General features: G+C 50.3%; 1 protein-coding gene across 2 annotated transcripts in view; it reads left to right on the top strand.

The window, feature by feature from the left end:
- The window catches only part of LOC105497483 (adaptor related protein complex 3 subunit beta 2), a 51085-nt gene extending 28483 nt beyond the window's left edge, over positions 1-22602 (top strand). The window contains exons 5-26 of one of the 2 annotated variants that reach the window (XM_011768609.3): positions 523-683; positions 924-990; positions 1082-1264; positions 1346-1629; positions 1896-1950; positions 2332-2403; positions 3956-4018; positions 4318-4450; positions 4737-4846; positions 5481-5657; positions 14632-14818; positions 16359-16477; positions 16948-17056; positions 17392-17515; positions 17910-18084; positions 18241-18301; positions 18643-18749; positions 18954-19182; positions 19625-19709; positions 19958-20055; positions 21902-22040; positions 22175-22602. In XM_011768609.3, the coding sequence (XP_011766911.1) occupies positions 523-683; positions 924-990; positions 1082-1264; positions 1346-1629; positions 1896-1950; positions 2332-2403; positions 3956-4018; positions 4318-4450; positions 4737-4846; positions 5481-5657; positions 14632-14818; positions 16359-16477; positions 16948-17056; positions 17392-17515; positions 17910-18084; positions 18241-18301; positions 18643-18749; positions 18954-19182; positions 19625-19709; positions 19958-20055; positions 21902-22040; positions 22175-22325 (2889 nt within the window). In that variant the 3' untranslated portion in view covers positions 22326-22602. Of the gene's footprint in view, positions 1-522; positions 684-923; positions 991-1081; positions 1265-1345; positions 1630-1895; positions 1951-2331; positions 2404-3955; positions 4019-4317; positions 4451-4736; positions 4847-5480; positions 5658-14631; positions 14819-16358; positions 16478-16947; positions 17057-17391; positions 17516-17909; positions 18085-18240; positions 18302-18580; positions 18750-18953; positions 19183-19624; positions 19710-19957; positions 20056-21901; positions 22041-22174 lie in introns of those variants that run through there. The other variant, XM_071099317.1, reaches the window with a different exon arrangement.
- The last annotated feature ends 4369 nt before the right edge of the window (positions 22603-26971 follow it).

Genomic DNA, 26971 nt, shown 5'->3' with positions numbered 1-26971 from the left:
GCACTCCAGCCTGGCCACAGAGTGAGACTCCATCTCAAAAAAAAAAAAAAAAAAAAAAAAAAGGAAGGGTGTAGGCCTGTTTTAAACACTGTGGAAGAACAGCAGCTTTTGCAATGATTTCTGGGAGAAAGGAGTGTAAGGTTGAACTCCGGAAGGGATACCAGCCTGCATGTGCTGGGCAGTCACCTCAGGCATTAAAACAGATACCCCCAAAAAAACCCTTACAAGGAACAGAAAATGTTTAAGGTGTTTCAGCAACTTTAGGCGTTCTGAACGCTTTTCAATCTTTCTGGAAGTGAAGCTACCCATTGCAACACCTGTTCAGGTGTCAGATTTCTGCAACCAGAGCCAAAATTAAGTGTCCCCTAGGTATCCAGCACTGGCACACCATTCAGGCTCCAGTCAGGGGGCAGGGAAGCAAGAACTGGTGGTCGCTGGGGACAGTGACTTCCAAAGGTGTGGTCCCCCTCCATCAGGTCACCTCGTGCTCTTTCATAGCTCTGCCTCCACCTCTGCCTTTAGGACCCCAACCAACTGATTCGTGCCAGTGCCCTCCGTGTCCTCTCTAGCATCCGTGTGCCCATCATAGTGCCCATCATGATGCTAGCTATCAAGGAAGCCGCCTCGGACATGTCACCCTATGTGCGGAAAACAGCTGCCCACGCCATCCCTAAACTTTACAGGTATGCCCCAGCCCTGTCCCACGCTCCCCAGGAGCCTGGCTCCTAAGTTCCCAACCGACCCCTGGCCTTTCCTAAGTCTTGCCCTCTGCTTCTCAGAGGGTTTGAGGAGGGCAGTTTGGGGGACTGACAGAGATGGAGGAGAACAATAAGGTTGGGGCGCCTGAGGTGAGCATGGCTTGGACAGATATTGGGAAGGCTGGGACTGAGTGTGGCAAATTCCCCTACTGATTTCTCCCTCAGTTTGGACTCTGACCAGAAGGATCAGCTGATAGAAGTCATTGAGAAGCTTCTGGCTGACAAGACCACGGTGCGGTATAGGGGCACTCTGGGAGGGGTGGTGACTGACAGCCGGCCTTCCACCCTTCGCGTTCACCCCCTCGCCTTTGTTCTTTCCGCAGCTGGTGGCGGGGAGCGTGGTGATGGCCTTCGAGGAGGTCTGCCCGGAGCGCATCGACCTGATTCACAAAAACTACCGGAAACTCTGTAACCTGCTGATCGACGTGGAGGAGTGGGGCCAGGTGGTCATCATCAGCATGCTCACCCGCTACGCCCGCACGCAGTTCCTGAGCCCCACCCAAAACGTGAGTGGGCCCCGCCCCGGCAGAGCGGACGGAAGGGTGTCCCAGGGAGGCGCCCACAGCCCCGTCGGTCTCCCTGTCCAGGAATCCCTGCTAGAGGAGAACGCGGAGAAAGCCTTCTACGGCTCAGAGGAGGACGAGGCCAAGGGCGCGGGGTCTGAGGAGACGGCCGCCGCGGCGCTCCCCGCTCGAAAGCCCTATATCATGGATCCCGACCACCGGCTGCTGCTGCGCAACACCAAACCCCTGCTGCAGAGCCGCAGCGCCGCGGTGGTCATGGCGGTGGCGCAGCTCTACTTCCACCTGGCGCCCAAGGCGGAAGTGGGCGTCATCGCCAAGGCGCTAGTGCGCCTGCTGCGCAGCCACAGGTGCGCTGCGGCCCCGGCCCCGGCCCCGCCCCCGGCCCGTCTTCGTCTCAAGCCCTGTCCCACGCCCCGCCAACACGGGCTGCCCGGCTCCGCCCCCTCATGCCCACCAACCGCTTCCCTCTCTGCCCAGCCGCTCCACACTGACCGCAGGCTTGCCCTTCGCACTGGTCCTCTCCCCGCAACGACTTGCCCCACCTTTTCCCCTCATCCGCTGCCCCTTGCCCCGGCCGAGGGGCCCGGGGTGCTCTGACCCATCCTCTCCGCAGTGAGGTGCAGTACGTTGTGCTCCAGAACGTGGCCACCATGTCCATCAAGCGCCGGGTGAGCCTGCGACCGCAGCCTGTCCTCGCTGTCCGAGGGCCGCTTCTGCGGGCACGGAGGCGCTGTCGGGACTGGGACTGGGACCGGGGCTGGGGAAAGGGAAGATGGAGGAATACCCTGGCTGTGCAGAGGATGGGGCAGGGGAGGCTCCAAACACAGATAGGGAACAGGGCCTGAATCCTCAGGGGCCGCTGAGAGGGGATGCGCCGTGGAGAAAGAGCTGGTCAAATCTGAGATGGACGAGGGAAGACTTGAGAAGTGGAGGGCAGTGGTGAGGAGGGAAGGATCCTGGGCACTGGGTCAGGATAGGAGGGGTGCCTCTGGGCAGCGAGGCACGCCTGGGACTTTGGTGGAGCTCCCTGGCTGCCTCTCTTGTGCCAGGGTATGTTTGAGCCCTACCTGAAGAGCTTCTACATCAGGTCCACCGACCCCACCCAGATCAAGATCCTGAAGGTGAGTGAGGGACAGAAGTGCATGTGGCTCCCAGCCCTCCCCACCCCATGTACCCACTCAAATAACTCACAGTGGCCCCCCTGGTGCCTGCCTATTTCTAAGGCTGAGCCCAGGAGCCCATGACTGCCCCAGCGAGAGCTGTTTGTTCAGGGAGCTGGGCTAAGGAGGGTCAGGGGAGAAGGGAACTAACTGCTTTTTGCCTAGTACCTGGTACACACCTGCTACTCTTCATGAATGAAGTAACCTGATACCACCTCTTAATAATCCCAGGATGTGTACATTATATTCCTTTTATAAAAATATAGACTCTGGCCGGGCACAGTGGCTCACGCCTAATCCCTGCACTTTGGGAGGCTGAGGCAGGCAGATTGCCTGAGGTCGGGAGTTCAAGACCAGCCTGGCCAACATGGCAAAACCTCGTCTCTACTAAAAATACAAAAATTAGCCAGGCGTGGTGGCAGACGCCTGTAATCCCAGCTACTCGGGAGGCTGAGGTTGGAGAATTGCTTGACCTTGGAAGGCAGAGGTTGCAGTGAGCTGAGATCGCGCCATTGCAGTCCAACCTGGGTGATGAGAGAAACTCCATCTCAAAAGAAAAAAAAAATAGACTCTGGGAGGTAACTGCCCCAGGTCACACAATTCTGCTGACTCCAAGGTTCATGCTTTTCTCTCCACCCACAGTGTTATGGCCCCCACACACCTGCCCCCTCACGCTTTCCTGCAAACGTTCATAGACGAGGAAAGTGGCAGGAGCCCATACCTCCATTTGATTCCTGCTCTGCTGCTTCATTTTTGAGTGATTTCCTTCAGCAACAGTTAATCCTCCTAACCCTTGTGAACATCCACTATGTTCTAGGGGTATGTGATGGAGCAAACTAATCAGGGACCTTGCCTTCGTGGAGCTTACAGATGCAGGGAGGAGGATACATTAAGCAGCTAATCACAAGGCAAATGTAAAAGTCCATTTACAAAATATGGAAGAAAGTGTGGAGAGCTATAAGGGCATAAAATAGGGAGAACTAATCTAGTCTGGTGCCAGGGAAGGTTTTCTGGAGGATATGAGACTTGAGCTGAAGCCAGAGAGATGAACATGAATTATATGAGGACAGAAGTGGGAAGAACTGCTCCACACAGAGGAAACAGCATCTTCGAAGACCCTGGGTTAGGAAATGGAGTGGGATTGGGGCCTGGAAGACAAGGCGGAGAGTGATAGGAGATGGGAGGTAGACAGCAAGCAGATCATTCAGGGACTTACAGACCATGGTGAATACAATGGTCTCCATCCTGAAAGCAATAGGAACCTTTACGTTTTCAATGGAGTAGGGCGGTGACATGGTCATACTGTAAGCATACTCTGTAGGGAATCCATTTAAGAGGCAAACTGGTCCTCTTGATTTTTAGACAAGTTTTGTAACCTGTCAATTCCCTCATCAGTCTGAGGATGATGCCAGTCTGTCATGATGATTGTTTTCTGGTCTGTGAAGTGTTTTTGGAAGGAAAGTACAGAAAGCCCACTGGCCACCCCTCTCTGCCTCTTCACCCCTCCCTGCAGCTGGAAGTGCTGACCAACCTGGCCAATGAGACCAACATTCCTACTGTCCTACGGGAATTCCAGGTACAGGCCAGCTTCCAGCCAGAAGGGCCTGGGAGAGGTACCCATCAGATCCTTGTGCCCTGGTGGGTCAAACCTCTTATGAGCCCAAAGCTGGAGAAGCTATTATCTTACATTCCCCTTCCAATGCGTTCGGCTAGCTTTGGGCGAAGGAATCACTGGATTGGGGGTGGAGGTGTCGCCCCCTTTCCCAAGTCTTAGTCACTGGCATGATGAGCCATAAAATGAAGGGCCACAGCCTTCTTGAAGGTCACCCTCCAGCCTGCAGAGTCACTGAGGGATTTCTTTGTCATATCTCACAGACCTATATTCGCAGCATGGACAAGGACTTTGTGGCAGCCACAATCCAGGCCATTGGACGCTGTGCAACTAACATTGGCCGAGTCCGTGACACCTGCCTCAATGGCCTGGTGCAGCTGCTGTCCAACCGTGATGGTCAGTGTTTGCCTGAATGTCTAATCGTGATGATCAGAAGATGCCTGCCTGCAGGTCTGACTCTGCTGGCCAGTGGATATCCACCAGTCTGCCTAGACATGATGTGTGTCCATTGGTCTGTCTGTCTTGATCAGGGCCCAAGTGTTCCTACACCTCTGAGGGCTGCTAGAGAAGTGAAGGGGTTGAAAGAAAGAACCAAGGGCCTGGGGCACTGCAGGTGTGTCTGTCCACCTGAGCATGGCTATCTGACTGTCTTGGGGTCCATACACTCATTTTTCTTCCGTAGAGCTTGTGGTTGCAGAGTCAGTGGTCGTCATTAAGAAATTGCTACAGATGCAGCCAGCACAACATGGAGAGATCATCAAACACTTGGCAAAGCTTACAGACAACATCCAGGTGAGGGAGTAGCCACATTTTCACTCCCCACTTCAAGGTCTTCCCCGTGATTTCAACACTGTATAATTAAACATGCTAGCCTTATCAAAAGTAACTTCCAAACCTTAGGTCTTCAGGTGGGAGGAGGAGAGACACTGGACCATGTGACCCTGACCTTGTTACCCAAGATTTGCCTTCCCTTTGGAGACCTTCACCGAGCGCCATGGACTTTACTGCTACTCTTGCTTTCTCTCTAAAGCTCTAGCCAACCATGGTTAAGTGACAAATCTTGTATTTTTCTGTTGCACTGCTAAGCTGAAACATCTAAACAAGGCATTCCCAAAGATTCAGAAGAGTAACATGGAAATAAAGCACTGAGGGTACAATGAATCCAGAAAGTCAGTCTTTTGTATCATGATTGACTTAGGGTCTTGAAAGCTCTGTGCTAATGAAGCCCTAGGGAAGAGAGGAAATGCTGTCCAGGAAATGTCTACCTTTTAACTTCTCTGTCTCTCTCCCACCACCCCCAACTCCCATTTCCAGAGAACCCATAATACAATAGGCCAGCACAGATGAGGAGTGCTGTTTCCCTGGAAGTCCACATTCCTACCCACCCACTTTCCCACATTTACCCACTCCTCTCCCACAACCACAGGTGCCCATGGCCAGAGCCAGCATCCTGTGGCTCATCGGAGAGTACTGTGAGCACGTCCCCAGGATTGCACCTGATGTCTTAAGAAAAATGGCCAAGTCATTCACAGCAGAGGAGGATATTGTCAAGCTGCAGGTCATCAACTTAGCAGCCAAGCTCTACCTGACCAACTCTAAACAGGTAAAGATTGAGAGATGACCCCCCAAATACTCTGGTTCCCAGAAACTCCCTAGACAGTATTCTTTTGGCCCTCCCTAGGCAGGGCTGAACTCTAGCTCCTATTTTGGAAAAGAAGAATCAGGGAAGGTGGCTGGTCTGCCCACGTAACCAATGCTACCCCAGTGCCCACAGCTATTCTGGGGACTCAAAGACCTTGTAGTGCTGGTAGTCACTGTTGAAGAGACTCTCCTATGAAGCTGTGACCTCCAGTTGGCTAGTAAAAGAGTCTTGTCTGCCACCTTGGAACTCTGGGGCTGCGAAGAACCACAGTTGATTGAAATAAGGGAAGGGCCCAACAGTGGCAGGTACTGATGGGAGAACATGCATCCCAGATGTGGTCTGTGCTTCATCCCAAAGCCTGACAATGCTTGGCCAGTCTGTGCCAAAGATAAGGGAGTGAGTCTCTGCTTGGACTTGTGGTACTGGTGGCCACTGTCATTCCCAAGGTGAAAGGTTATAAGAGATACATAGCCAAGGATGAGGCTCAACTAAGTTGTAGTATCAGGGCATTCAGAGCCTTCTAGCTGTCTGGCATCTCCTGAGATGGTTCCAGGAGATTCTTCTAAAATAAAGCATAATATGCTGAGCTTTTCAAGGTGTCAGGGACATCAAACACTATGACAATTTCCACACGCCCCTACTCAGTTAAGCAGGACAGGGATTGGCAAACTACTGCCCATAGGCTGAATCTGGCCTATGCCTGTTTTTGTAAATAAAGTTTTGTTGGAACACAGCCCTGCTCGTTCATTTATGAATTACCTGTGGCTGCTTTTGTGCTACAACAGCAGGGTTGACTAGTTGCAACAGACTGTATTGCCCACAAAGCCTAGAATAGTTATTCTCTGGCCCTTTTATAGAAAGACTCTGCCAATCCTTGAAGCAAAACATCTGGGTAGGTGGCTGGGGTCTACAGATTTATAGCAGGGATATCCCCTGGAGACTGTAGCCTCCCTGCCATGCCCACTCTGCATGGGAGTCTTTGGATGGTGGCACTTGTCTTTTTCAGTGGCTTCTTTGATCCATGGTGGCCAGAGTGAGCCCCAGAGGCTCAAGCTGAGGTAGGTAGGGCCACCAAGTGCTGGGACTCTAATCAGGAGTCAGAAAGGACAGCAGCTACATGTGGAGGCAACTGAGTCTGTGGGTATCAGTGTTGTGGGCACAGCAGATTGGAGAGAGAGAAGTTAGAGGGAGAGGGAGTACCATGGAGAAGCGTTCAATCATTGAATGAATATTTGTGTACTTTCTTTGTTCAGGCGGGAGGAAGGAGCAAGTGGGAGGAATGTTTGAAAAGATGAAGCAGCCTGGGTGGGGAGCCACCCAGGTAGGTCGGAGTCTGACATGTTCAGCACTGAGCCAGGGTCCTGAACCCTAGGATGGTGAGGTCGGCATGTTTTCATAAGCTTGGGCCTGTCCACGTGGCATTTCTCCAAGTTGTCACTGTGAGCTACATGTGCATTTGTTCATTTATTTAACATATAGGCCTACTATTTGCCTGGTAATGTGCTACGTCCTGGGGATATGACAATGAGTGAGACACATTTACAGGTCTCTAGATACTCACAGCCAAGTAGGAGAAACAGGAGAAAAATAAACATTTTAAACACAGTAGGAAGAGCTGTCATCAGGGTTGGCACAGAGAGCTGTGGGTATATACAGCTTAACCCTCCCCCAGGAAGGACCCCTGTCAGGGCACCCAGAGTAGGCTGTTGAGGCAAATGGACACTCACCTCCAGGGTGCCCTTCACCTGAAAGTGAGTTTTTGCAAACCCCTTAGAATGGTTATTTGATTCAATAAAGATTTTTGTCCTTTCTTTCTCCTTTCTTCCCAGCCTCTTCTGGGAGTGGTAAAGAAGGGGGAGTCCTTGGTGTACTAGGAGGGAGGTGGTTTGGATGCGCACATGGCCATGATTGCAAAACGTAGTGATGCTTCCCATCCTGGGACCATGGGTGGCAATCTGCCCAGCTAAAAGGTCACAGTAATCTCAGTCATTCTCTTCAATTTGGACATGGCCCCACTGCATGCCAGATCCTGGCGCAGGCTGAGGCCAAGGAAATGACCAAGATGAGGCCTCTGCCCTGCTATTGATCATCAGATAATCGGATTCTAGACCAGAGACCACAAAGGCATAATATGCAGGCTTAAGCAGGCAGCGGGGGAGGGGAGGTTGGTAGTGAAAGTGGTTATTACATCCACATGGATATAGAACCTGGGGAAACTGCCTAGCAGGTGAGTTTGCTTTTATATGTCAGGTAAGATGTGTGGCAGGAGGGTCTGCCAGGGGCACAGTGGGATCTGCAACCCTCCCATGTGAACGTCTTTACAGTGAATGGAAAATTGTGACAAATTTTGCAGAAGTGCTGTTAAAAACTTAAACTTTTTAAATATTCTAAAGGTAATACATGCTCGTCGTAGAACATCTGGAAAAACTCAGAAAGTTAATAGTTTATTAATAAGTCCACCACTTAGAAGACCACCATTAATTTTATATTTCCTTATTTTTTATTCCTATATATAGTCATTCAGAAGTTGTACATTTGTCTATTGTCCAATATTTTAAACTTTTCTGCTTCTTTTCAATGCTTTCATATTTAATACTTTTTTTCCCAGTCACATTTCAATTAAAATTTTCACTTAGAATTTTCGCCAGACTGGGTTCAGTGGCTCACACCTGCAATCCCACTTTGGGAGCCCAAGGTGGGTGGACCATTTGAGGTCATGAATTCAAGACCAGCCTGACCAACATGGTGAAACCCTGTCCCTACTAAAAGTACAAAAAAATTAGCTGGGTGTGGTGGTGCACTGAAATCTCAGCTACTTGGGAGGCTAAGGCAGGAGAATTGCTTGAACCTGGGAGCTGGAGGTTGCAGTGAGCTGAGATGGCACCACTGCACTTCAGCCTGGGCCACAGAGCAAGATCCATCTCAAAAATAAACAAAAATAAAAAAGAATTTTCTCCAGAATTTTTTCTACGTTCACATTTTTAAATCAATTGTATTAGTTTTCTGCTACATAATAAATTACTGTAAATTTAGGGGCTTCAAACAACATACATTTATTTTTTCAATGTCTATGGGTCGAGAATTCAGGTATGGCTTAGTTGGATCTTATGCAAGGCTACAATTGAGGTGTCAGCCAAGGCTGAGTTTTTATCTGGAGGCTGTACTGGGGAAAGGTCCACTTCCAAGTCACATGGTGCCAGGATCCACTTCCTTGCAGTTGTAGGATTGTGGCCCTGGCATCTTGCTGGCTGTCAGCTGGGGACTGCCTTTGCCTTCTAGAGGCCGTCCTTAGCTCATTGCCATATGGGCCTCCCAACACGGACGCTTATTTTTCCAAAGCCACAAGGGAGAAAGTCTCTAGAGTCAGTCTGCTAGCAAGACAGTCTTCTTTTTATTTTTTAATTTTTATGGGTACATAGTAGGTGTATACATTTATGGTATACGTGATATATTTTGATACAGGCATACAATGCATAACAATCACATCAGGGAATGGGGTATCCATCCTCTTAAGCATTTATCTTTTGTGTTATAAACAATCAAATTACACTCTTTTAGTTATTTTTAAATGTATAATAAATTATTGTTGACTGTAGTCACCCTGTTGTGCTATCAAATACTACATCTTAGCATTCTATATAGCTACAATTTTGTACCCATTAACCATCCCTACTTCCCCCCACCCACTACCCTTCTCAGCCTCTGGTAACCATTATTCTACTCTCCAACTCCATGAGCTCAGTTCTTTTCATTTTTAGCCCCCATAAATAAGTGAGAATATGTGAAGTTTGTTTTTCTGTGCTTGGCTTATTTCACTTAAAATAATGACCTCTAGTTCTATCCATGTTGTTGCAAATGACAGAATCTCATTCTTTTTAAAAAAAATTTTTTTTTTATAGTCTTGCATTGTGTATATGTACCATATTTTCCTTATCCGTTTGTCTGTTGATGGACACTGAAGTTGCTTTCAAATCTTGGCTATGGTGAACAGTGCTGCAATAAACGTGGGAGTGCAGATATCACTTCAATATGTTGATTTCCTTACTTTTGGGTATATACATAGCATTGGGATTGCTGGATCATACGGTAGCGATATTTTTAGTTTTTTTTTTTTTTTTTTTTTTTTGAGATGGAGTCTTGCCCTGTTGCCTAGGCTGGAGTGCAATGGCGTGATCTCAGCTCACTGCAACCTCCCAGGTTCAAGTGATTCTCCTGCTTCAGCCTCCCAAGTAACTGGGATTACAGGTGCCTGCCACCAATCCCGGCTAATTTTTTGTATTTTTAGTAGAGATGGGGTTTCACCATGTTGGCCAGGATGGTCTCCATCTCTTGACCTCATGATCCGCCGGCCTCCAAAGTGCTGGAATTACAGGTGTGAGCCACCATGCCCAGCCTATTTTTAGTGTTTTAAGGAACCTCCAAACTGTTCTCCATAGACATTCCAACTAACAGTGTACAAGGGTTGCCTTTTCTCCATGTTCTTGTCAGCATTTGTTATTGCCTATCTTTTGGATATAAGCCTACTTGGGGCGAGATGATATATCATTGTTTTTTTGTTTGTTTTGTTTTGTTTTTTGAGACGGAGTCTTGCTCTGTCACCCAGGCTGGAGTGTGCAGTGGTGCGATCTTGGCTCACTGCTCAACAACCTCTGCCTCTGTCGTTCAAGTGATTCTCCTGCCTCAGCCTCATGAGTAGCTGGGACTAGAGGCGTATGCCACCATGCCCAGTTAATTTCTGTACTTTTAGTATAGATGGGGTTTCGCCATGTTGGACAGGCTGGTCTCAACTCCTGACCTCAGGTGATCCGCCTGCCTCAGCCTCCCAAAGTGCTGGGATTACAGGCATGAGCCACCATGCCTGGCCTTTCATTGTAGTTTTGATTTGCATTTCTCTGATGCTCAATGATGTTGATCACCTTTTCATATACCTGTTTGCTATCTGTATGTCTTCTTTTGAGAAATGTCTATTCAGATCTTTTGCTCATTTTTAAATTGGATTGTTGAATTTTTTTTTCTTATTGAGTTGTTTGATCTCCTTACATATTCTGGTTATTAATCCCTTGTCAGATGGGTAGTTTGCAATATTTTTTCTCCTGTGGCTTGTTTGTTGATTCCTTTAGTTTGCAATTTTTTTTTCTCCTATTCTGTGGCTTGTCTCTTTGTTGATTCCTTTAGTGTGCAGAAGCTTTGTAACTTGATGTGATCCCATTTTTCTACTTTTGCTTTGGTTGCCTGTGCATGTGGGGTATTACACAAGAAATCTTTGCCCAGTACAATGTCCTGGAGAATTTCTCTAATGTTTTCTTTTAGTAGTTTCATAGTTTGAAGTGTTAGATTTAAGTTTTTAATACATTATGATTTGATTTTTGCATATGGTGAGAGATAGGAGTCTAGTTTTATTCTTCTGCATATGGATATCCCGTTTTCCCAGCACCGTTTATTGAAGAGACTCTCCTTTCCCTAATGTATGTTCTTGATACCTTTGTCAAAAATGAATTCACGGCCAGGCGTGGTGGCTCACGCTTGTAATCCCAGCACTTTGGGAGGCCAAGGCTGGTGGATCACCTGAGGTCAGGAGTTCAAGACCAGCCTGGCTAACATGGCGAAACCCCGTCTCTACTAAAAACACAAAAATTAGCTGGTTGTGGTGGCCGGTGCCTGTAATCCCAGCTACTCGGGAGGCTGAGGCAGGAGAATTGCTTGAACCCAAGAGGCGGAGGTTGCAGTGAGCCAAGATCGTGTCATTGCACTCCAGCCTGGGGTATTCATTGCAAAAAAAAAAATAAATGCTACTGATTTTTTTTTTTTTTTTTTTTGGAGACAGAGTTTTGCTCTTGTTGCCCAGGCTGGAGGGCAACGGCTAATTTTTTTTTTCCTTTGAGATGGAGTTCTCGCTCCGTTGCCCAGGCTCTGGAGTGCAGTTGTGCAATCTCAGCTCACTGCAACCTCCGTCTCCTGGGTTCAAGCAATTCTCCTGCCTCAGACTCCCAAGTAGCTGGGATTACAGGTATGTGCCACCATGCCCAGCTCATTTTGTATTTTTAGTAGAGAAGGGTTTTTCTATGTTGGTCAGACTGGTCTCGAACTCCTGACCTCAGGTATTCTGCCTGCCTCAGCCTCCCAAAGTGATTACAGGTGTGAGCCACCGTGCCTGGCCAATGCTACTGATTTTTTTTTTTTTTTTTTTGAGACAGACTCTCACTCTGTCGCCACACTGGAGTGCAGTAGCACCATCTTGGCTCACTGCAACCTTCACCTCCCGGGTTCAAATGATTCTCCTGCCTCAGCCTCCTGAGTAGCTGGGACTACAGGTGTGCACCACCACATCCAGCTAATTTTTGTATTTTTAGTAGAGACAGGATTTCGCCATGTTGGCCAGGATGGTCTCAATCTCTTGATTTTGTGATCCGCCTGCCTCGGCCTCCCAAAGTGCTGGGATTACAGGCGTCAGCCACTGCACCCGGCCAATGCTACTGATATTTATGTGGATTTTGTATCCTGCAACTTTACTGAATTTGTTTATCAGTTCTAATAGTTTTTTGGTGGAGTTCTTAGATTTTTTTAACTATAAGATCATATCATCTGCAAACAAGGATAATTTGAATTCTTTTCCAATTTGGATACCCTTTATTTCTTTCTCCTGTCTGATTGCTCTAGCTAGGACTTCCAATACAGAGTCTTCTTAATCAAACATAATCATAGGATCATATATAATCATATACCACCTTTGCCATATCCTGTTGGTTAAAAGCAAGTCTTAGGTTTTGCCCATACCCAAGGTGAGGGATTGCACAAAGGCATGAACACCAGGAGGCAGCTACTGGTGGGGAAGACCTTAAAATCTGTCTGCCACATCCATCGAGAGCTTAAACTTACTCGTGTAATGTGTGAATTGAGGATGTATTTCAATTTTTTTTTAGTAGCCAGTTTTCTAAGCATGATTAGCAGGCAGCTGCAAGGTAGCATGTACATTGGCATAGGTTATGGAAAGATAGTGTTTCCCACTTAAAATTCCTCCCTGACAACTGGAGCCTGTTGGTGAGGGGCAGCCTTGTTCTGTTCTTGGCATACTGGAGTGTATCTCATAGGCCTTCTTGAGTAGCCTGTAATTCCTGCATATCCTGGCTAGATGAGGTGGGGGTCTTGGTGGTGCACACAGGATGCCACAATCCACAGGGAGTGGCTCCTTGGGGTGGAGAAGGGTAATGAATTATTATAGGCAAATCCTGCAGTGTCGAGGTGGTGGGCCAGCCCTTCTTGTGTTGGTTGTTAACATGCAGTTAAGGCTGTGGACAGATGGATCCAAATACCAAACAGTTCTGTCTAGAACTAGGCAAGGTCTTAAAGGAGGGAGTCTGTGATCAGCCAGCTGGGAAATTTGTGGAGGAAGACATTGTTCAAACCAAAAGAGGGATCAGCAGCCTCTTGATAATGGACCATGTTGGTATAGGGCATCCACTAGCACTGGCCATTTAGATGGTGTCTGACCAAGAGAGGGGCAGGTTGGTGATGAAATCTGTTGTGATGGCATCTTATTTTCATATTTTTAAGTCTATTCTATTAGGGGTGCATGGGGTTGGGATTGCTTATCTGTGACTAGAACAGTATCGGAGGTGCTGCTTTGCTGGAAGGGACTGAGCTGAAGAGGTCCTGTGGGCCAGATTGGAGGTATGAATGTGGAATCATAGTGGCTCTCTAGAGTGGTGTGGGGCAATTCTGCCACAGCAGCTGCTCTGACTCTGGGTCAGCATCTGAGGGGCTTTGCCCCTCATGGACATCTGCTTGATGTCCCTGCCAGATTAGCTGGGTTAACCACGTCTAAGGCTGCATGTAACAGTATGTCACCATAAACCTCAGGAAGAACAGAGTCAGTTCCAGGCTCCCTCCTGCTGGCCCCTGATGCCCCTGGGCATTCTGGTTGTTGACTACTTGGTGGTTTTGATCTTGGTCACAAGTGATGGAAACATGGAGACCTGGACCAGGGCAGGCTCCTTATGTCAGCAGGTAGGCAGTGAAGGGAAGCAGATGGGGTGCAGCTCCAGCAGATGCAGGCCTAGGTGCAGTACTGATGGGCTCCTTGGCCTGGGAAAAGCCCCTTAATGATTCTGCTTCTTTTCTGTAAAATGGGGGCAATAATGCCTACCTCTCAGAAGGCTTGGGGAGATTAGATGAGCTAGTGTGGAGCACCTAGCAGTGCTTGGTGCCAGAAGGCACTTGATAAGTGATGGCTGCTACCACTGTTGCCATGTTAAGGCAGGTTAGATTAGGCCAAGATCATGGCAGAAATGGAGAGATTTCAGGTCTGCAGTTGTAGCTTCCCTGACTGCAGACTGTGAACCCTACATGACCTTGGCAAATGCAGTTTGCCTTAATGTCTCATTAGAACCTTCCAGGGAAGGATCAAGACCTCTGAGACCCCTGGGCTGCTCAGAATCTACTAAGTGGGTGGATAGGACATGAGGGTGGCCCCTGCCAAAGGGACCCCTGTTTATCTGCCCTGTCTTTTTGTTGTCTAATTCCCCCCTGGGTGGTGAAGCCTGGAAACTGTGAGGTCCAGTAGAGCATTCCAGACTTCCACATACCCTGCCGCCCTGGAGTAAAAAGGGTGGACAGGCCTGGAGAGGTAGGAACCACAAACCTGGGGAAGAATGGAGTCCAGAGCCAGGAGTGGGGAAAGTCCAAAAGGAAAACCTCTTTTGCTGGCCCAAGGCAGTTGTCAAAGTTGGGGTCATCAGGACGCATGGTCAGAGAGATGAGAGAAAATTCTGAGCCCAGAACAAGGGCAGGTGGGGAGGGAGAGCTGGGTAGAAGCAGCTGGTCCTAAGCAGGGAGAGGAGACATTCTGCCTGCAAGTGTCGGCTTAAAGAATCTGGTTCTGAGCCTCCTGTGTCCCCACCCCCTCTGTCAGCTGACCCACCTCTTCCTGTTCCTCCAGACCAAGCTGCTGACCCAGTATGTGCTGAGTCTGGCCAAATATGACCAGAACTATGATATTCGCGACCGGGCACGCTTCACCCGGCAGCTCATCGTCCCTTCCGAGCAGGGTGGGGCCCTTAGCCGCCATGCCAAGAAGCTCTTCCTGGCACCCAAACCAGCTCCAGTCTTGGAGTCATCCTTCAAAGGTGGGAGATGAAATCAAGGGTAACATTCCTAGGGGAATGGGAAGGAACTGGCCAGAGTCTCTGCCCCAGACCTTCCTGAAGCCCCTAGCCAGGCACCATGCTTCTGTGGGCAGTCCTACTCCCTGGCTCACTCCTTTTGCCCCTGCTGTGGCACCAGGAATTACTCTTTCACCTGCCCACAACCACTGCCAGCATCATCTCACTTGAGGGTCTGCCTTACCGGCCAGGATGGGCTCCTGCCTCTTCTCCTCTCAGGCTCCCTTTTTAATCTCCCTCCCTGAGCAGACAGTAGGCTTTGGAATACATACCAAGATCTTAAATACCAAGGATCCAGTAAGGCAGAAAGCAAAACAACACACAGAGGAGAGATGTGTGTGTGTGTGTGTGTGTGTGTGTGTGTATATATATGTATGTGTGTGTGTATATATATATATATATATTTTTTTTTTTTTTTTAGACGGAGTCTCGCTGTGTCACCCAGGCTGGAGTGCAGTGGCACAATCTCGGCTCACTGCAAGCTCCACCTCCTGGGTTCACGCCATTCTCTCGCCTCAGCCTCTGAGTAGCTGGGACTACAGGCGCCCACCACCACGCCTGGCTAGTTTTTTGTATTTTTAGTAGAGACGGGGTTTCACCGTATTAGCCAGGATGGTCTCGATCTCCTGACCTCGTGATCCACCCGCCTCCGCCTCCCAAAGTGCTGGGATTACAGGCTTGAGCCACCGCGCCTGGCCTGAGAGGTGTATATTTTTATAAAGGTCCTGAGAAAGCAGTTGCTTGTACTCTGTAAGCTTAGTCACTACATTCAGTTCAGATCCCAGGCCCCAGGGCTTCAGTCTTGCTCTGTTCTTGGGCTTGGCCCTTAAGGCCTCTTTTCCCAAGACAAGGGCCCTGAGAGGGGGCCGGCGGGGAAGGGTTCTCTTGCTGGCTCTCCGGACCCCAGGAGCGGAAGCCAGGAACCTACACAGAAGAGATCCTCCTTCACAAAGCTCAGTTCTTCTGCGTATCTTTTCGTTCTTTTTCTCTTCCCTGGACCTCAGGAATGGGGAGATTCTGAGGGTGGGTGTAGCTTTGAAATTCTCCCAGGAAGAAGGCAACAGTCCCTTTCTCCCTGGCACCATCCCTACTCACAGGCCTGTGCTGCCCTCCTCCAGCGGTGCCTCACCTCTGACCTGGACTCCTGCACACTCATGCTCTGATGCTCATCTCTCCCGGCTGAGTCCAGAGCCTGACTAGACATGCTTCCCAAGCAGATGGGCTGGCAGCATCTGTGGGCCCAGAGTCTCCTCCTGCCCACCTCTGTAGGCTGCCTCTCCCTGGCCCTCAGTCCCTGCTCTGGCCTGGCCAGACAGCCTTTTCTTCCAGCATGTGGGCCTAAAGGTGCAGTCAGGGTGGCAGAGCCATTAGGGCACACATCCATCTCCTTCTCCTACCCACCTGGGAAGCCCCGACCAGATTATGACCCAGCCCCACCTGGGAAATAGCTCCCAGAGCTCTCCCTCACTGCTGCTACCTGCCTGACCTCTAAACCTATCCCTAGACCGGGACCACTTCCAGCTGGGCTCACTGTCCCACCTGCTCAATGCCAAGGCCACAGGCTACCAGGAGCTCCCAGATTGGCCGGAGGAAGCCCCAGACCCATCCGTGCGCAACGTGGAGGTCAGCGGGGTGGAGGGTTGAAATGTGTGAGTGTGTGTTGGTGGGGGCAGACAGTAAGGAGCTCTGGCAGTGCCGGCCCAGCCCTCCTAACACCTTCCCCACACACACAGGAAGAAGATCTTTCCCTTATTGAGACTCACGTGGGCCTGTTGGGCGAATACACTGAGGTCCCACCTCCGTGTGCCGTGTGCTCTCTCCCATGCCCTGTCTGTGTCCCTCTGCTTCCCCTGTGTGCTGTGCTCCTGGGCCTACCCATGTTCTGTTTCCACCTTGGTTTGGCAGTGCCCCTCTGTGAGCAGCATCCCCTCCCCTCCATGGACAGTGCCCCTTTCTTCCTCCTCTGTTCTTCCCTTTGTGGGACAGACCAGGTAGGGCCTCATGAAGAGGTGGAATAAAGGGTAAGGGCTTGTGCCTGCCTGCCTTCTCCCCAACCATTATGAAATGACCCTGCACCCTACTCCCATCTCCAGGTACCTGAATGGACCAAGTGCTCAAATCGGGAGAAGAGAAAGGAGAAGGAAAAACCCTTCTACTCGGACTCTGAGGGGGAGTCAGGCCCCACGGAGTCCGCAGACAGTGGTAAGCAGATGGCAGAGCTGGGGTCCTCTGTGCTCCCGCCCATGTGTCTGCGTGACTGGCTATATGAGGGGTGTATGTATATGGTCGTGTGTCTAGGGGTGTGCACCTGCTTGTGAGTTGTTTGTGCACCTGAGGGATTCATGTTCCAGGTATGTGTGCTTGTGCAGGTTTCTATCCATGGAGTCCATCTGTTTCTGTCAGTTCCAGCTGGCATGTAGGGCTGGGGGCAGGTCAGAGAGGGTTCAGTACTGAATCTGAAGGTGGAACCCAGGTGCCTGCTCTAGACCCAAGGAGGCCTGCATATGAGGGAGGAGGCTCATATTATTCCTCCACAGACCCTGAGTCTGAGAGTGAATCAGACAGTAAGAGCAGCAGCGAGAGCGGCTCTGGGGAGTCCAGCAGTGAGTCTGACAATGAAGACCAGGATGAGGATGAGGAGAAAGGCAGAGGCAGTGAGAGGTGAGAAGGGAGCCAGCCAGATGGCGGGTGGGGTTCCTGGGGCTTTCCTGAAAAGAAGGGCTAGCACTGAGCTTTAGCCAGTCTCCTAAGAGCCCCTGAGTCCCTTATGAGCTGGCTGGGGTTGTCAGCTCACATGACAACTGCTTTCGCTGGCTGCAGGAGATCTCTGAGGCCTCGTGGGGAGGTGTGGAGAAGCAACCAGGGGCCTGGAGCCTGAGCTGGCACAAGCTGGCTTCAAGCTCTCATGAGGTCCCTGCTATAGGACTTCAGGTGTGAACCCTCCTGGCCCAGGCTCCCCACTCCATTCCAGCTTTTCAGCATTTCTCCTGCTTCTGTGAAGCAAGGAGGGGGTGTCCAGGCCAGGCCTGAGCCCACCTTTCCCACTTTCCTTCAGTGAACAGAGTGAGGAGGATGGTAAGAGGAAGACGAAGAAGAAGGTGCCAGAGGGAAAAGGAGAAGCGTCATCCTCTGATGAGGACAGCGATTCCAGCAGTAGCACATCAGAGTCCGAGATGACATCAGAGTCCGAGGAGGAGCAGTTGGAACCTGCCTCCTGGAGGAGGAAAACAGTGAGAGCCTTGGGACAGAGTCAGGGTGTGCTCATGGGCCAGACTCAGACATCTATCTCTCTACCATCCAGAACAGACCATGACATCTTCTTCCCAACCCAGAACATGCCAAGGTGCTCCCCTTACCCACACCCATATCCCATTTTTCTCTTTCAGCCTCCCAGCAGCAAAAGGGCCCCTGCAACCAAGGAGATCTCCCTGCTTGATCTAGAGGACTGTGAGTTTGGGTGGTAAAAGTCACAGGGGAAAGGAGGCCTGGGGAGCATGAATTAGAACGGCCCACAGGGATTCTTGATCAGGTTCCTCAGGTCTTGTGGGAGCAGGGGAGCAGACAGAACATATCTTCAGGCCTGAGAGGGCGGCAGCAGGGCTGACCTCCCCAGGTCTGGGGTTGAGGTCTAGGGATGGGTATTTTGCCAGAGCCTCCAGGCAGGCATGTGCGCCCCCCCCCCCCCCGCTGTCCATGGTGCTGAAACGCGTACTCCTTGATCCCTAGGCTCCCTGCTCAACCCAAGTCACCTTCACTTTGCCTCATCATAGTCTTATCTACTCCCACAGTCACCCCTCCCAGTGTCCAGCCTGTGTCTCCCCCAGCAATTGTGTCTACCAGTCTGGCTGCTGACCTGGAGGGCCTGACACTGACAGATTCCACCCTGGTACCGTCGGTGAGTGGGATGGAGGAGGTGACTGGGCTGGGGCAGGGACACATCCCTGTGCTGCATCCTATGGTATGGATGTGTGTGGGGGGTGGGTGTGATGGAGGATGTGATAGCTTTGAGTCCCAGTTGCTGGATGGCCCTAGGGGACAATGCTGGGACAGGCTCTCTCTGTCTTGCTCAGTTCTGTCCTTCCTTACCCCTCCACTCTAGCTTCTGAGTCCAGTGTCGCGTGTTGGGCGGCAGGAGCTGCTGCACCGGGTAGCTGGCGAGGGGCTGGTTGTGGACTACACCTTCAGCCGCCAACCTTTCTCCGGGGACCCCCACATGGTGTCTGTGCACATCCACTTCTCCAACAGCTCTGATACCCCCATCAAGGGCCTGCATGTGGGCACTCCCAAACTGCCTGCTGGCATCAGCATCCAAGAATTTCCTGAAATTGGTGCGAAGGGCTTTGGATGGGGTGGAGGAGGAGGCTCCTGGGCAGAGTCAATCTTTCTGTGGTTGTTGATACCCTTCTTGTGCCAGGCCAGGGGCCAAGCTATAGGGACACAGAGATAGCATCTAATGTGATCAACACTCTGGTGAACAAGACAGATTATGAAATAAGCAAGATCACATCAGGGCGGGAGGTGCTTGCAGCAGCAGATTTGAGCCTTGGTTGTTTCAGGACTAACTTAAATGTGGTGAGGGTGAGTGGGGGAAAGCAACCTTAAGAGTTCAGAAGGAAACCAGGAACAGTCTCCAGGGGCCAAGAAAGCCAAGATTCTGTAGAGGGTTGGTCAGCTGTAACAGTGGAGGGGAGAGTAGGGCTAGGCTGGGTTCTAGACCTATCAGGTGATGGTGGTCCTCCCTCTCCCCTTCACTGCCTTATACCACTTCAGAGTCCCTGGCCCCTGGAGAATCTGCCACTGCTGTAATGGGCATTAATTTCTGTGACTCAACCCAGGCAGCCAACTTCCAGCTGTGGTATGTGCCCAACTCAAGGTGGGGGTGAGAGGATGGGCTGGAAAGGGTCAGGGTAACAATGAACCAGAAATGGAGGTGGTGCTTAGTGGGGATACATCATGATTGGGTGGGTCTGGAAGCCATCTCAGGCCCTCATTCCTCACCTCACTCTCTCACTGCCTCCAAGCTATGCCTCTACACAGGGTGGGAGGTAAGGGGAGAGATGACGGCCTTAATTCTTCTCCCTCTGTTTCCTCCCACCCTTCCAGCACCCAGACCCGACAGTTCTATGTCTCCATTCAGCCACCTGTTGGGGAGCTGATGGCCCCTGTGTTCATGAGTGAAAATGAGTTTAAGAAGGAACAGGGTGAGTGCTCCCTGGGAGTGGGCAGAGAGGGAAGTATAGAAGCTGACTCCAGAACACCCAGCTTGATTGGTAGGGAGAATGGTGGTGTCCTTCATCTAGACCAGGGGTCAGCAAACTTTTTCTGTAATGGGCCAAAGATAAATGTTTTAGGCTTTGAGAATCATGTGATATCTGTTGCAGTTACAACACGACTGTGGCTGTTGAAACATATAAACATCCACAGACAGTATGTAAATGAATGAGTATGGCTGTGTTCCAAGAAATTTCCATTTATATTTATAGATACTGAAGTTTAAATTTCATATAATTTTCATGTGTCATGAAATATTAATCATCTTTTGATTGCTCCCCCAACACTTAAAAATAATTTAAAACATTGTGGGCCATACAGGTGGTGGGCTGGATTTGGCCTGGAGGCTGTAATTTGTAAAACCTCTGGCCTACAAGAAAGAAGAGTGGCTTGGGCAAGGGAGGAGGGAAGATCATGGTTAGTTTTGGATAAACTGATTTTGAAATGCATTTGGAAAATTCAGCAGGAGCTATTTAGTATGCAACTGAAAATATGGGTCTATGCCCAGGAAACACTTTGAAGCTGGAGTCATGAGCATAGAGGTTGTAATGGAAGCTGTGAATATGAATGAGATCACTCTGGGAGGTGGGAGAAAATAGGAATGCCAAGGACAGAACCTTGGGGGAAAACCTGAATTCTGCAGAAGAAAGAGGAGGAGAGGGATAAGAGAAGGAGCACAGGGAGAGGTGGGAGGAGAACCAGGAGAGACAACAAGGCAGAAGGTGTCTGCAAACCACAGTTACCAAACACCTTCAGAGTCAGTGTATAAAAGGCTACTGCCAACTTGAGGGAGAGAGGGTCATTGCTAAAGGAGGGACAGAGGCCAATTGCAGTGGGTTGAGGGAGACCAGGGCTCAAGTAAACGGAGTCCTCTTTGGAGGACTTTAGCCATGAATGAGGAGGGAGACAGGGCATTGGCACGATGAAGGATCTCGCTTCTGGAAAGGATTTTTTGGAGACGGGAACACTTGAACATGAACAGATTGAAGGAACAAATACAAGAAAATGTTATTAGTCAGGAATGAAGGGGATGGAAGAAACAGGAGAGGGATGTCAGTTTCTAAAAGGAGGTGAAGAATGGGGGAAGCAGCGGGAGGAGGAAAGAGGCTCAAGAGAAGACTGTTGGTGTGCAGGAGGGCAGATGGAGGGGCTCCCACTGGGGGCCTAGAGCATGTGAGTGGAGAGAAGTCAGCCCTGCAGAATGAGGAGTTCTGGGGATGCTGGGAAGGTTTGGGGGCTTCAGGAGCCCTGGCTAGGTCTGGAGCTGCTGCTGCAGAGGTACAATTAAAAATGTACCTGTGAATGCTGCATGTGACTACTGGATTCTGGCTGAGAGATCACAGCAGCCACCTGTCATCTTTTTGTGAGGGCTTAGCCTCCAGGAGCTGAGTGGGAGTTGAATGTGGGTTGGAGGGCCGCCCAGGAAAGATCAAAGGGTATGAGGTTCAGGATTGGGGAACCTTTTAAGAACTGACTGGCCACTCTCAAGGGGCTGGTAGCCCAGATGTCTGATGGAGGAAGCTCCAGATCAGTCTTTGGTAACAACATGGATAAAGGCCTGGGTGGGAGGGGTACAGAGGCTAACGAAGGCTTCCTGATGGAGGGCCCAGTCTGAGAGCGAAGTACCGTCTCCCCAAGACTGATGATTTAGATTCTGACCTGCCCTTTGCATGATACCTTCCCAGCCTGGGAGAACTTGATGCTTAGTAAGCAGACCCAGGTGCTGGCCTCTTTACCCACCACAGCCTCTGCCCTCATCACGACCTCTGCCCCCAGGAAAGCTGATGGGCATGAATGAGATCACAGAGAAGCTCATGCTGCCAGACACCTGTCGGAGTGACCACGTTGTGGTGCAGAAAGTGACTGCCACTGCCAACCTGGGTCGTGTTCCTTGTGGGACATCTGATGAGTACAGGTACTAGGCCACCAGTAGAGGGGAAATGATGAGCATGGGGGCCCTGGTTTGAAAGAGGAGCCCCAAGCGCTGATCCCCTTCCAAACACAGTCACCCTTAGCAGCTCTTCCCCACCCCTTCTACTCCCACCTCAGGTTTGCAGGGAGGACACTAACCAGTGGAAGCCTTGTTCTGCTGACCCTGGATGCCCGGCCAGCTGGAGCTGCCCAGCTGACTGTCAACAGTGAGAAAATGGTGATTGGCACCATGCTGGTAAAGGATGTGATACAGGCTCTGACCCAGTGACTTCCAAGTGCTGTGACCTCTTTGGCTCCTATCTGTACCTCCCCATGACATCTGGGCTGTCAGTCCCTCTCACCTTTCTCTCTCTCTCATCATCATCCTCATGCCAGATAGCATTCAGGGTGTCCTCTCTCCCTCGGGAGGACCACGCCTTCCCCTAATCCCCTCCCCATGTGTTCCTTAGTGATCTGTGCAGAGGGAGATGGCAGTCACTCCCTTCAGTCCTCCCAGCTCTCTGTAGCTATTTATGTAACACTCTCAATAAAATGTCTTCTCTCTAGCTGCTGGCTTGCTTTTCCTTTTGGGGGTTTGGAGGAGAGCTGCTAAGGGTGACTGTGTTTCGCCCTTGTGACCTTGTAGGGGAGGCTATGACTGCTTTTCAGGAACAACTCTGGTTGAATCCCCAAGGTGACCATCTCTGGGTCAGGATGCCTAGGAGTCTGCAGGCATCTCTGTGGAAGAGACATCTGGACTGGGATGGGAAAGCAAAGCTGGAAGAGCACCTTGGTTCTTTTTTATAGCCTCTGCAAAAACAAGTCCTCTTCAATGGCTGGCAGATCCCCTTAGTTCTTCTTATGGTCCCTTGGGAAGAAAGGACTCATAACATGGGGATTTCCCCAAACACAGGTGCTCAGTTCAACATATGTCAACTACCTCCAGTTAGGCGGCCTGGAGGCCCCACCTGAATGGGGTACTGACCCACTAGTCATCTTAGTGGAATAATAGAAGATGTATAACTGTACTTCTCAAGTCAGTTTGTGGCAAGTCACCTGGTGATCCTATCACACGCAGATTCTATTAGTAGGTCTAGGATGAGGCCTGAAATTGCTTTTTTTTTTTTTTTTTTTTTTAAGTGAAAGCAGCCGGGCATGGTGGTTCACGCCTGTAATGCCAGCACTTTGGGAGGCTAAGGTAGGCGAATCACGAGGTCAAGACCAGCCTGGCCAACATGGTGAAATCCCATCTCTACTAAAGATACAAAAAATTAGCTGGGCATGGTGGCATGTGCCTGTAATTCCAGCTACCTGGGAGACTGAGGCAGGAGAATCGCTTGAATCCAGGAGGCAGAGGTTGCAGTGAGCTGAGATCGTGCCATTGCACTCCAGCCTGGGCAATAGGGTGAAACTCTGTCTCAAATAATAATAATAATAATAATAATAATAATAATAATAATAATAATAATGTGAAAGCAAGTTTATTAAGTAAACAGAAGAATGGCGACTCCATAGGCAGAGCAGCAGATTCTGTACCTGTGACAAGACACCAGCATCTGGTCACACCTGGAACAAACCTGGTGGGTGCAGTGGGGGTCAGGGCTCTCCCTGACACCTTTTCTGGTGAAGAAAGAGGCTGAGTGAGCAGTGGCTCTAAAAGGTATTAAAGGTGTTCTATTAGGATGTGTTCTGTACCTTTCCTTCCCCTGCAAAGTCTATGATCAAATAAGTTTAGGAATCTTAGATTTAAGTGAAATAAGTTCATTTCCCATAGATCTTCTCAGAACCTTTACTATGCTAATGTACACTGTGACCACCTCTCAGCCTGCAGTGTTACTCAAACTTGGTTTTGATCTTGGAATACTTTGCTCACATCATCTTGATTGACTGGGTTACAAGGAACACACTCCAGTGATAGTTTGAGATGTTGTACCTCAGCCTCTGATCCTCTGTGACCAAGACTTCAGGCCCTTGGCCATACTGTCCCACAGCCCTGCCACTTAGACATCCCTGAGCACATCCGTTCACGGGTAAGATGGGGTGAAGCAGGTGTGGCTGTCCTCTCATGGAAGGAGAACAAAGGCAGTGCCAGGGGACAGCCCTGCCTCTGGCTCCAGGGACTTGTTGGGCACTGTGACACCAGAGAGCTGCTGGAAATGCTGCTCCCCTGAGAGCCTGGGGCCCCAAAGTCTCCCTGGGATCACTGTTTTTGTCACTGCAGATTCTGAGATGATCCTCCAGTCAAAAGTAAGATTCAGTCTTACTTTTGCCTCTGAAATCAGCACTACGCAGAGCACTGAGAGAGGGTGAGGGTGATTTTCTAAGAAATTTGAACAAGAACCATCAGAGAATCCCTTACCCACCTTTATTCTATATCAAAAGCCCCAGAGTAGAGCTGGGCACGTGTCTGTAGTCCCAGCTACTCAGAAGGCTGAGACTGGAGAACTGCTTGAGGCCAGGAGTTCAGGGTTGTATTGCACTATTATTACACCTGTGACTAGCACTCCATCCTGGACAACCTAGCAAGACCCCATCCCTTAAAAAAAAAAGTCCCCTTTTTAAAAAAATGGGATTTTGTAGGAACCAGAATTACAAAAGGCAAGTCCTTTAATATTCCTCAAGTACAGCCCAGGTTCCCAGAACCTCTTGTAAAGGGCACTGGGATTTCCAACCCTGAGAGTCCAGATAGTTGGAACCTTCACGGCTCTATGTTGGTGTCTCTGGAACGTGTCCCAGGCTTTGGCGTTAGCAGTAGCAACTCTTCATAAGGAAATGGTTCTGGTGCTTGATGGAAGAGAGAGGCAGGAAGCAGGAGAGCAAGGTGTGGGCAGGTGAGAGTATGACTGCAGAAGGAGCCCAGCGGGGAGCGCTGTGCTGCTGGTTGAGGCTGGGCTGGGAGATTGGTGGGGCAGCAATTTCCCATCCAGGAGGGGCACAGGGCCTGTTCTGTGCTGAGAGAATGGTCTGGAGTGAGAGAATCTTAATCACAGAGGAAGAGGGAGTGGCTGCCCCAGCTCTCATCCCAGCCCAGCCCATCTCTTCCAAGGCCATACCTCCCACAACCCTACCACATGAGCATCCCTGAGCGGATGTGCAGGGATGAGATGGGGGCTGCCCAGCATACACAGGAGGAAGCAGGTCAGACCTGCAGGGGCTGGGGGCCCCCACATCCCCCAGGGCATTTTCCCCAACCCATATCATATTCTGTATTTTATCACTGGCCCAAGTCTTTGCCACTGTGGTGACACTTTGTCCCCAGGTTATTAGGGGCCTGGTCACAGAGTGTCTGGATCTCAGTTGGCAGGGAAAATACTTCCCACGAACAGCTTTTTTTTTTGGGAGACAGAATCTTGCTCTGTTGCCCAGGTTGGAGTGCAGTGGCACAATCTCTGCTCACTGCAACCTCCGCCTCTTGAGTTCAAGCAATTCTTGTGCCTCAGCCTCCTGAGTAGCTGGGATTACAGGCATGCGCCACCACGACCAGCTAATTTTTTTTTTTTTGAGATGGAGTCTCGTTCTGTTGCCTAGGCTCGAGTGCAGTGGCGTGATCTCGGCTTACTGTACCCTCCGCCCCTCAGGTTCAAGCGATTCTCCTGCCTCAGCCTCCTGAGTGGCTGGGATTACAGGTGTGTGTCACCATGTCCAGCTAATTTTTGTATTTTTAGTAGAGACGGGGTTTCACCATGTTGGTCAGGCTGGCCTCGAACTCCTGACTCGTGATCTGCCTGCCTCGGCCTCCCAAAGTGCTGGGGTTACAGGTGTGAGATACCGCACTCAGCCTAATTTTTTGTATTTTTAGTAGAGATGGGGTTTTGCCATTTTGGCCAGGCTAGTCTCAAACTCCTGAGCTCAGGCAAAAGACCTGCCTTGGCCTCCCAAAGTGCTAAGATTATAGGCATGAGCCATCGGGGCTGGCCAGTCATGAATAGTTTTGATGGGGCAACCAGGGAACTAGCCCAGGGCTGTGGGATTCAGGTGGGGCCCAGGACCACAGGACGGACTGGGAAGCACTCTTAGGACTCTGCTGGTGCAAAGGAAGGGCTGCAGAAGGGGGCCTCAAAGTGGATAGAAGCACAGGGACTGGCACAGAGGCAGAAGGTGCCCTGACAAGGATGGGGTAGTGCATCAGTGGGGACGTAGGAGGTCTGAGCCTGACCACAGGCCTTGATGGGTTAGAAGACAATGAGCTCAGGGAGGGGCTGGGAACTGGAATCTAGTCCAGGATGGCTTCAAAACAGTACCTAGGCAAATTGGCAAGAGAGACAGCTCCAGTCTACAGCCAGGCTGCAGCACCTGGCTAGCTGCAGTGGCTGGTAACCCTGGGGAACAGATCCATTTAGAGATACCAAAGAAGCCACTACAAGGACCCCAGAGTTGCGACATTAGTTGTGCCCATGCTTGAACTCCCGTCTATCTGGCGACTAAGGCAAACCCCTGCACTAGTTCAGCCTATTCTGCTGGGCATCTTGAGAGTCACCTCCCCATAGTGTCTCTTCCACATCAAAAGGATGGGTGTTGAGGGTGGAACTCAGAGTGGCAGGACTTCCCCTGTCCTGGCTTGGAAAGGAAAGGGAAAACTGGAAAATTCTGACCCACCAGAGGACCTTGGCCTGGGTCTTCTTTTTGTCACCACCTGGTCTTTTGGCTCCCAGAGTCAAGAGACAGATGGTGAATTGGTCCCTGGGAGGGTGGATCCCAGGTTGGGATATGGAGAATAAGGATTAAAAGTGGAGTATCCTCAAGGAAAAGAAGCAGCGTGTACCTTTTTGGGTCTTCTACTTGATGGTTCTGGTTTGACCCCAGTGTCTCTCCCTGCATCCCCAATCCCACGGTCTGTCTAGTAGAAGAAAGCACTTAGGGCTGAACTTTTTTATCCTGACCTTTGGGAACCCCCATTATTTTCCCTTTACCAATTGCCCCCTTACTGCAGAAGAT

This window comes from Macaca nemestrina, chromosome 7, assembly GCF_043159975.1.
Source record: "Macaca nemestrina isolate mMacNem1 chromosome 7, mMacNem.hap1, whole genome shotgun sequence".
Taxonomy (NCBI): domain Eukaryota; kingdom Metazoa; phylum Chordata; class Mammalia; order Primates; family Cercopithecidae; genus Macaca; species Macaca nemestrina.
This window is presented reverse-complemented; position numbering and strand designations above follow the sequence as displayed.